This window comes from Talpa occidentalis, unplaced genomic scaffold (assembly GCF_014898055.3).
Source record: "Talpa occidentalis isolate TD23 unplaced genomic scaffold, MPIMG_talOcc4v2.1 talOcc4.3, whole genome shotgun sequence".
Lineage (NCBI taxonomy): Eukaryota > Metazoa > Chordata > Mammalia > Eulipotyphla > Talpidae > Talpa > Talpa occidentalis.
The window spans coordinates 42,348,764-42,359,998 of NW_023603184.1; the positions used below are offsets into that span (position 1 = coordinate 42,348,764).

At 39.0% G+C, this 11,235-nt stretch overlaps 1 protein-coding gene across 1 annotated transcript in view; it reads right to left on the reverse strand.

Moving 5' to 3' along the window:
- Nucleotides 1–11,235, reverse strand: part of INTS4 (integrator complex subunit 4) — a 116,950-nt gene extending 105,715 nt beyond the window's left edge. The window contains exons 1-3 of the mRNA XM_037523032.2: nucleotides 10,918–11,235; nucleotides 8,430–8,624; nucleotides 618–735 (exon numbers count right to left, since the gene is read on the reverse strand). Coding sequence (XP_037378929.1) covers nucleotides 618–735; nucleotides 8,430–8,624; nucleotides 10,918–10,971 — 367 coding nt within the window. The 5' untranslated portion in view covers nucleotides 10,972–11,235. The remainder of the gene's footprint in view (nucleotides 1–617; nucleotides 736–8,429; nucleotides 8,625–10,917) is intronic.

The following is an 11,235-nucleotide window of genomic DNA, read 5'->3' on the forward strand; positions in this document are numbered from 1 at the left end:
CCATTATTTAAACAGCCAATGAATTAAAACTACTCTTTGAAATTACAACCAACTCACACAAAACTATATGTTCAGAAACAGCAATTAACATAATCTTATACTTAAATAAGACCAGATAATAAAAAAAAAATTTAAAGGTGAAGGAGTTCTCCATTTCACCTAAATGCTAATAAAAATTTTAGTGAGTATCAAGAAGGAACATTTAAATAGAAAAAGCAACATGTGAGGTCTGGGAGATGTTATTTTTACAGGAGCTAAACAGTCAGGGACCGACCTTGTGACCAAGCAGCACCTCTCACAATTTCTGAATCAGTGTAGCACAATCAACAAAACATCAGCTCTGCAACATACTATGTAAAGTTGAACAAGTCCCTTAACTTCTTTGAGCTTCAGTTTCTCCTCCTACAGGCAATAACTATCCTGTAGCATATGCAAACTACCTCAAGTATGTGGTACTTCATAATTATTAGAGACAAAATTGCATTTTAACTGTAAATACATGTTCATGGTTTTACTGAATCATCCTCAAATTCCTATTCAATACCAACAACAAAATTTTTTTATAAATTTTACAGAAAAGGAATGAAAGATACTATAGCTTTTAAAGTGCAACTTACTTTCATTCTGCAGGATGTTAATGGCATCATCCATAATGCAGTCTGGTGAAAATCCTGCAGTCTTTGATAACAAACCCAACAAAGATGCGATTTTCAGTCTCACAGAAGGATCATTCTCCTGGAACAAAAGAAGCTATTGTTACCTTGTACTCCACACTCAGCTAACCATCAGAGAGGAACATGGGAAACATTTCAAAACAGATCAATGATCCAAGTATTTCTAAGACTTTATTTCTGAAAAATTAACTTTATATCCTTCAAGGAAAAGAGCTTTTCTCAATCAATATGTTACACCTACATACTGTAAAGTGAATGAGAGTTTTTTTTTTTATGCCTTCTTGATGTCATTAACTTCCAAACAGAAATGTGCTTTGGGAATTAAAAGTAGTTTTTTCCTCCACTGTGCAGTGAAGTTAGACATGAGTTATGGCAACTTTCACCACCAATGCTGCAAGGATCACTGCTCTGGGAGCCCCTGAAAACTGATGCTAAAGCTCCCATGGCTAACACCAAAAGAATCTTTCATTCCACCTGCTTTTTTGGCCATTATCTGGAATTAAAGAGAGAAACTTCAAATCAATAGAATCAGGAATAAGGCAAAATTACAACAGAGATTGCAGAAATACAGAGGCTCATAAGAACCTATTATAAAAGTCCCTATGCAAACAACTTAGAAGACATGAACAAATTTTTAGATTCATATAACTTCCCAATATTGAATCAGGCTGAAACAGACAGCTTATTTTTAAAAAAAGATTTATTTATTTATGTATACAAGAACTGGGGTACAGGCCAGAGGTGTGGAAGGTAAGCGGATTCACCATAGACAGAGTAGGGAACAGAACAGGCAAATTGACTGAAATACACTGCTGAGGGGAGCAGCAGGCAAGTCAGGAGAGGTCTGCTGTGCCATGTGGGTAGCTCCCTGGCTGGGGATCGAATTCATGCTGCAGTGGCTGCAGACAGCTTCATAGGTTGCGTCTTAACCCCTTGTGCCACCAGTGAGGCCCTGAAATAGACAGCTTAAATGGTCTAATCACAGGAGCTGAAACTGAAAAACAAAGAGTCTCCTTAAGGACAAAGGTTCAGGACAAGATGACTTCTCCAATGAGTTCTACCAAATCTTCAGAGAAGATCTAATATGTATCCTGTTCACACTCTTTCAAAACATCAGAGAGGAAAACTCCCCAACATAGTATATGATCCCCAACACATTACCTTGATGTCAAAACCAAACAAAGATAGCACAAGAGAAGAAAATCACAAACCAATATATGTGATGAATACATATGCAAAAATCCTCAACAAAATTCTAGCACATTGAATACAGCAACTTATCGAGAGAATCATCCACCACAATCAAGTCAGCTTCATAGTATTGGAAGTCATTGTCAAAGCCATTAGGCAAGAAAATAACATAACAGGAATCCAAATTGGAAAAGTGAAAGTGTCACCGTTTGCAGGTGACATGTTAATACATTTAGAGAATCCAAAATACTCTGCCAAAAAAATTACTAGAATAAAGCAATACAGTAAATTGGTAGGATACAAAATCAATACACAAAAATCAGCTGTATTTCTATATACAACATAGCTATTGAAGAAATTTCTATTTCTTCTAACAAACACCAAAAATAATAAAATACCAGGAGTAAGCCTAATGAAAGAGATGAAGGACCTATATGCTGAAAATTGTTAAACTCTGTTAAAGGAAGACACAAAGAAATGGAAAGCTACCCCAAGCTCACAGGTTAGAAGAATTAATATAATTAAAATGGTCATATCACCTAAAGCAATTTATAGATTTGATGCAATATCTATCAAAATACCAATGACTTTTTTCCAGGAAACAGGACAATTATAAAATTACATTGACTTATATAAGACCTGAATAGCTAAAGCAATCCCGAGAGAAAAGAAGAAAAATGGAGGCATCACATATTCTGACTTCAAACTATATTATACAATAACAGGAATCAAAACAGCATTGTATTGGAACAAAAATAGAAGCTTAGATCAACAGAACAAAATAGAAAGCCCACAAATAAAAACACACAAATATGGGGGCCTCCCCTGGGGGCGCAGTGGTTGAGCGCTGGCTTGCGAAGCTGCCCGCAGCCTCTGCAGCGCAGGTTCGATCCCCGGCCACCGGTGAGGGTCCCGCAAGGCGCGCAGCCCTCTCCTGCCGCCTGCTGTTCCCCTTAGCAGTGTATTTCGTCGGTCTGCCTGTTCTGTTCCCTGCTCTGGCTCTGGTGAATTCTCTCACCCTCCCACGCTTCTGACTGTACCCAGTGCTTGTATAAATAAATAAATAAATCTTAAAAAAAAAAAGTGGTTAAAACCACACAAATAAGGACAGTTAATCTTTGACAAAGGAGTAAGACCACACAATGGAGAAAAGATAGCCTCTTTAATAAATGGTGTTGGGAAATGTGGATAGTAATGTTTTGAAATGAGGCCCATACTTAACTCCATACATAAAAACTAATTCAAAATGGAGGACATCCACCACAGAGATATATTCACAGACTCAATCCCAATAGCAAGGGAAACAAAACCAAAAGTAAGCTACATCAAACTAAAAAGCTTCTGTACTTCAACAGAAACCATCAAAAAAAAAAAAAAAAAAACAAAAGGCAAACTACAGAATGGAAAAAAATATTGAGCATCACATATTTGACAAGGGGCTAATCTCCAAAATTTACAAAATTCGGATACAATCCAACAACAATAACAAAAAAATGCACACAATAAAAATATGGGTTAAAGACCTATTGATAGACATTTTCTAAAGGAGACATTCGCATTGCTTACAGACATAAGAAAATTGTTCAACATCACTTATTATAAGGAAAATGCAAATCAAAACCACAATGGGATACCACCTCATCCCTGCAAGAATGGCCCAGATAAAAAGAATGGAATCAACAAATGTTGATGAGATTGTGGTGAAAAAGGAGCTCTCATCCACTGCTTGTGGGATGTTAATTGGTGCAGACCCTGTGGAAAATAGCATGCAGATTTTTTAAGAAAATAAAAATGGGAATTCAATATGATCTAGAAACACCTCTATTAGGTATTTATCAAAACAATATGAAAACTCTAGGGCCTCCCCTGTGGCGCAGTGGTTGAGCACTGGGTTGCGAAGCTCCCCGCGGCCTCTGCAGTGCCGGTTCGATCCCCGGCTGCTCCCTGGCCACCAGAGGAGGGTCCCACATGGCGCGCAGATTCTCCTGCCGCCCGCTGCTCCCCTCAGCAGTGTACTTCGGTCCTTCTGCCTGCTCTGCTCCCCGCTCTGGCTCTGGTGAATTCTCTCACCCTCCTGCGCTTCTGACTGTACCCAGTGCATGTATAAACAAAACAAACAAACAAACAAACACTGCAGCACGGAGTTCTATTCCCGGCCAGCCAGGGAGCACCCACATGGCATGGCAGACCTCTCCTGTCTCGCCCGCTGCTCCCCTCAGCAGTGTACTTCAGTCAATCTGCCTATTCTGCTCCCCACTCTGTCTCTGGTGAATCCTCTCACCCTCCCCCTACCTCTGGCCTGTACCCTAGCTCTTGTATGCATAAATAAATAAATCTTTTAAAAAAAAAAAGTTAAATCATCTTAAGTCTGAAATTATTTTTACAAACAATTTTAGAAATACACTGTCTAATACAATAAGAAACAAGGCACATTAGATCAGAGAACATGAATAAACAAGGTTAGACATACCCACAGTTACTCCATTTACTGGTGTTATCAAAACACCAACTTTAAAATAATTCTGTTCACTATATTCAGAGAGAGGAGAGAAAATTAAGAATTTCAACAGAAATGTCTATTCAAAAAGCTTACAAATGATAAAAAGCAATAAAAGAATTAAGAACCAAAAGATAGGCTTAACAGCATTTTAGACAAGGTGAAAGAAAATTACTGAACTGTAAGACAGGTCCAGAATGAAGGAGAAGTAGAAAGAAGAATAAAAATTCAGAAGAGAAAGGAACAGAATAAAATGAGATGATTTATTATATATGTAATTAGAGTCCCAAAAAGAGAACAGGGAGAAAATGAAACAAGCAAACGCTTTTGTCAGAATCTTTCTGACAAAAGGTACCAAGTCACAGATAATAAAACAAGTATTACTGAGACCAAGTCTTGAGGTTTTAATTGCTTTCAGGACCTAGGAGCAAAAAAAATAAAGGTGGGGAGGCTATCCAACTTTCTCTTTGAGACTTGCTTTTACAGACACTGTCAGCAAAGGCTGAAAACTTACCAGCCAACCTTGAGCTGCGCTCCAAGACTGGCCGGGAACTGAAAATCCAGAAATCCAAATCACATAGAAACCAGGAGCTAGCTCTCCTATCCTAATCATAAAGTCTCACAGCAGGAACTAGCTAATTCCAGCACTTGTCAGAATAGTAAATTCTTCAAAAGAGTGGTGGTGTTGGCTAAAAACCTTAACAAGACACACTCCACTGAGAGAAAAGCAACCAAAGACACCAGCAAGTCAGTCCATGTGAACCTGGCCTTCCCATATAATCATCTCACTGACCCTGAGGAGGCAAGACAGGTTTTGGGGACTAATCTTCTCAAGTCACCGGCACCTGATTAAAACTGCTTTCCTTATACCAAACCTTATTCCCCCTGTATTAGCTCTTATGCAATGAGGGGCTATATCTTGGCCTCCAGCAACATTACAAACCCCAAACAGGGTAAATGACAAGAAAGCTACAGGTAGGAACATTACAGAAAAACTGCTGAGACCCATAGCAAGCAAAAAAACCTCTAAAAGCAGCCACAAAAAACCCAAATTACTCCTCAAGGAATCAACAACACTAACATCTGACTTCTCAATAAAAACAACAAAAGGTAAAAGATGATACAATGGCATGTTTAAAGTACTGAAAGAAAAGAAACAGCAGAACAACCTTCAAGAAAATTAAATAGAGGGCCTCCCTTGGTGGCGCAGCGGTTGAGTGCTGGGCTGAGAGGCTGCCTGCAGCCTCTGCAGGCACGGTTCGTTGCCCGGCCACCGGCAAGGGTCCCACAAAAAGAAAAAAGAAAGAAAGAAAAGAAAATAAAGAAAATTAAATAGACTATTAGAAGATGCTAAGTGCTATGGAGAGAACAAAATCAAGGAAGGGAGCTAGGAAGGGCTGGGGTTAAGTAGGGAGTTTCAATTTTAAATAGAAGGATAAAAGAAAGCTTTAATGAGAAAGTGGTGTTTGAGTAAAGACTTGAATGAAATATGGAACAAACAAACATCTGAGGGAAATGTTTCAGGCAGAAGTAAGTGGAAAGACACTGAGGATGGTATATACTTGGCAGAGAAAATGGCAGACCAGACCATAGGGCAGTGGCATGGAGAAGGGATTCAACTCTTCCCAGGTGAGGAAACAGCATGTGAAAAATCAGATTCCTGAAAATACAAGGTCTTTGGAAAACTGGAAGCATTTTAATTATGCTAGAATATTATATATGTAAAGGAGAGAACTTTATGTCTTATGTAAAAGATCTAAATAAAGATAATTTTTATAGAAGAGGCTGAAAAGAAAAAGATAAACTTTTGCAAGGTGAGACTTCAAGACATGCCTCCTGATAAATGCAATATGAAGTACAAATCATCACCTAAAATTGTCAAAAATGTGCTAACCTTGACCTAAGAAAACGAGCAGATACAATTCCAAATTCATAGTAAATATAAGGAATAGAAGGGGAAGTTAATCCCTAAGGAAGTAAACAAATTCATAAAATAAGACATTTCACAAAACAACTGTTATGTTAATGCCATATTAATGCCAGAAAACAATAAAAATTATTATAGATTTTAAAAAGACCAAGCACTACAGGTAGGTCTTAACCTCAATTTTGATTTGAACAAATCAACCATAAAAACACCTTTTGGGAACAATCAGGAAAATGTGAATATGGACTGGTTGTTAGATTATACTAAGGAAACATTTAATTTTATTCTATGTGATTAGGTATTTATGATTTAAAAAAGGGGGGAAAAGATGCTGAGAAAGAACAAAGCTGTGGACATCATACTCCTTGATTTCAAACTATATCACAAAGTTATAGTACTCTAACAGTATGATACTGTCACAAAAATAGACACATAGATCAATGGAAAAGAATATAGAACCCAGAAATAAACACATGTATATGGTCAATTAATTTAGACAAAGGAGTCCAAAAAAGACTGGTAAAAGGACAGTCTGTTGAGTAATATTGGGAAAACTGGCCACATGCAAAAGAATGAAACTAGGCCACTCTTTTACACCATACACAAAAACTAACTCAAGGGCCTCCCAGGTGGCGCAGCGGTTGAGTGCTGGGTTGCGAAGCTGCCCGCGGCCTCTGCGGCGCCAGTTCGATCCCCGGCTGCTCCCCAGCCACCGAAGGAGGGTCCCACATGGCGCGCAGACCTCTCCTGCCGCCCGCTGCTCCCCTCAGCAGTGTACTTCGGTCCTTCTGCCTGCTCTGCTCCCCGCTCTGGCTCTGGTGAATTCTCTCGCCCTCCCGGCTTCTGACTGTACCCAGTGCATGTATAAACCAACCAAACAAACAAACAAACAAATAGATAAATAAGACATGCCTCTAGAAAATTAAAAAAAAAAAAAAAAAAAAAAAACTAACTCAAAAAGATTAAAGACTTGAATGTAAGACCCAAAACCATAAAATTCCTAGGGGAAAAAAAGGGTGGTAAGTTCCCTGACATAGATCTTTTTGATTATTTTGGATATTTTGGAGATCGTAACAAGTGAAACGACATCAAACTAGAAAACTTTTGCAAAGCAAAGGAAACCATTAACAAAATGAAAAGGTAACCTATGGGATAGGAGAAAATATATACAAATAGTATATCTGACAAGAGGTTAATACTTAAAATAGATGAAGAATTCAAATGACTCAATAGCAAGAAAACAATTTTAAAATTGGGTAGAGGGCAACACACATTTTCCAAAAAAAAGACATACAGATCACCTACTGGTACATGAAAACATAACTAATCATCAGGGGAATACAAATCAAAAATACTCATTAGAAAGGCTAGTACCGAAAAGATAAGAAATAACAAGTATTAGAGAGGATGTTGAAAAAGGGAAATTAATATAAAGTTGCATGTCAATACATCTCAAAAAAATAATAATAAAAATAAAAATTTTAAAAAGATGTCCCTTTTTGGGAATATTTACTGTTTAGGGAAATAAGACACTTCAAAAAAACCTCAGGAAATCAATAAAAGGAACAAATTTAGCAACATATTAGAAACTTAAATCCCAAAGATGGTATTTGGCAGCTCATTATGGTATTAAATCTACTTTTCTGTAAGTTTAAAAATAATTTTCATACTAAAGTTAAATGTGTAATCCATCGATGATTCCACTATTTGAAAATTATTTCTTCTTTTATTTCAGATGTCACTTACATAAACTGAAAATAAACACATTTCGTGAATTTCATTTTCTGTTTGGGGAACTATATTTCAGAATATCTCGAAAACACATTTTGGGAACAATCATAAAAAGGGGGGTGGTGGTTGATAGGAACACTTCCTCTGTGCTCCCACTGTACATTTTATACTCACAGTCCCCTCGGCAATACAACAGACCTTATTCACATCTGTGTCTATCAAAGCACTTTAAGTTACTGAGGGTAGAATTTGGAACTTTTTTATCTTCATCCACAGTACATGGCACATGGAAGATACTCAGTGAAAGCTTGCTTAATGAACACCTGTTTTGTCACACAATCTTAATCCAATCTGTGGGTATGACACAAGTCTTATACATACTACCATTAGGTTCTCAAGACCTTCTTACCTTATAAAAATGTTCCAAGAGAATTCTGACTACTCCTTCCACACTTTCTGCCTCAACAGGCTTCCTGGCAAACTGGAGTAGGTACTGCAAAGCATCTGCTGGAGAGGTAGCTTTACACAGATCTATGTGGAGAGCTGCAGATTTACTCGGTTTTGTCAGCCGGAGTTTCTTAGTAGCAATTTCCTCCTGTTGTTGCTGAAAGAGAGTAAAAAAGATAAGACTTGAAAATGCAGAGTCTATGGGCATCCCTGGTGGGGCAAGGGGTCAAGCACAGCACTGTGAAGCTATCTGCAGCCTCTGCAGCACGAGTTTGATCCCAGCCTGCCAGAGAGCTACCCACATGATGCAGCAAATCTCTCCTGTCTTGCCCACTGCTCCCCTCAGCAGTGTATTTCAGTCAGTATGCCTGTTCTGTTCCCCACTTTGTCTCTGGTGAATCTTCTCAACCCCCACACCTCTGGCCTGTACCCCAGTTCTTGTATGCATAAATAAATAAACCTTTAAAATAAATAAATAAATAACTGATCCAGTCGTGAAACTTCAGGAATTAGAAGTTGCCTCTGAGTTCCAACTCTGCTGCTCATGATACTTAGTTTTTCTCATAAGTGAAACAGAAATGATGACACCTACCGCCAGGCTTTCTCAAAGATCTTGAGTTGAACCATAGAACATGCAAAATTATTTGAGTGACTTCTAATTCTTCTAAGGATGGTGCATAACTAGACCATTCTAAGTGCATTCATTGTAAACAATGGATGCAAAAAAGCTCATGAAAAAGAGCATCTGTCACTCCAGGATGGGTAGAAATAGAGGGGCTCACAGAGAAATGTAATCAATAATTTTCCTTAACATCTAATACATCATTTTGATATCCTCAGCATTCACTTTCTGACAAATTTACACTTGTACAGAAAAGAGATTAGTGTTCATCTCCACAGGAATATAGTATGGCATGATAAAAACAAATAAACAAGGGCTTTGAAGTCAGAGGAATTTGGGTTCAATAACTACTTACTACCTAAGGGAGGCCTTTTACAAAACAGGAATAAAGTATAATATCTTTATTGCACATATTCCAACTAAGCATTAGATACGTATCAGTTCTCTCTCCCTCCTCATCTTCACAGCAGAGGAAAAAGAACAGAAACACTAGGCTCTTTCATCACCCTATTATTCATTCATGCAGAATGAATAAATTGATTCTTTCCTTAAAATCCTTACCTATTCCCATCTTATTCCACACAAATTGACAAATTCAATCTAGACTGCAACTAGGTCAAAAGCTAGGAAGTAGTTTTTTTCCTTAGAGACTGTGCAAGGGGGACATTATCTGCTATCATTCTACTATTAATGATATTTTAATAGTCAGGTACTATTAGATGTTACCTCTGCCCTACAGGAGCTGAAATTAGTGGAGAGACATGGACACTGGTCATCACAGCAGCACTAAGTGAGAAGTATAATCAACAGGTGAGTACAAAGGATTGATTAAAAAGGAGGAAGAGATTAAACACTTGCTGAGGTTTCGATTGGGTTTTCAAGCAAAAGTATAATTCTATCAGATGGAAAAAGGGACAAATGAACGTTCTACAACAAATGTTTGGAGAAGTGCAAGCACATGCCATGTTGGGGGAGTGGCAAGAAGTCTTGAGAAATGAAAATAACAGATGTTGGAAAGAAAAAAGACACTATACAACAATGTGAATGTTCTTAATGCCAGTGAACTGTACACTTAAGATAGTGAAAATGGTACATTTATGTTATGTACATTTTACAATTCTTTTAAGTGGGCAAAGTAAACAGAGCCAAGAAATCCCAAAAGTAAGCCACAGAAGAGGCAGTAAAGTCAGAAAACTTCCCTCAAACACCCTGACTCAATCAAAAGTTTTAGAAAGCTAATTTCACAATACAAAAGAAACGAGAGAGGCAGTTAAATCTTAAGGTTATTTTAAGAAAAAATGAGAATAAGGAGCAGATTGATTTTCCTACAGACAATGGGAACATGCTACAAAAGTGTTCTCACGAAACATAAAGAAAGGGAGTAAAAAGTGATGCAGCTGGGAAAAAACAGATCTAAAATGGGCTAGGAAGTTTGGTTGTACGAAAAGGAGCAATAAAAGTGTCAGGACGACTGATTTGTCAGGGCAGTTACTCCTCTGGATGAACTATAACCACAGCCATGCTGCTGTCCTTCCCAAGCCCACGTCTATAAAAAGAGGATGCTAATGCAAACCGCACAAAATGAGATAACGGATAAGATACTTTCGTAAATTGCAAAGTGGTATCTTCGTGTTCTGAAAAAAACTTTAACTGTCAGACTGCACTTATTAAAAATGACACGCAAACGAACACGCCCACCACAGTAGTCTCGGCTCTCCAGGGAGCAGGCGCTCCATGCATGCGCGGCGCCCGCTGCAGCAAAGTGCCTGGGCCTGGGCCGCACTTCCCCACCGCGGGCGGTCCTGGGCTCTTTCCTTCCGGGGCTTACCTGAACCACCTTAGTGAATTCCTCGTACACCCGCTTCTTCAGGTGAGCCGCCATGGCTGCCCGCGGACCCCGTCGGCTTCCGTACTCGACGCGGAAGGCGGGGAGGTGGCGGGCGGGGGTTGGGGAGGAGTGGAGGGATGCGGAAAACGCGTTTCGCTGATGGAGCCCGCCGCAGTCCCACAAAGCAGTAGCGATCGAGGGAAAGAGAGGCCGCTTCCTGCTACTCTACTGCCCGCCGCGGCACGGCCGTATTGGGTCGCCCGCGCCTCGTGCGCCGGGGGAAGGAAAACGAGAGACACTCTGTACAAGGGTAGCGTG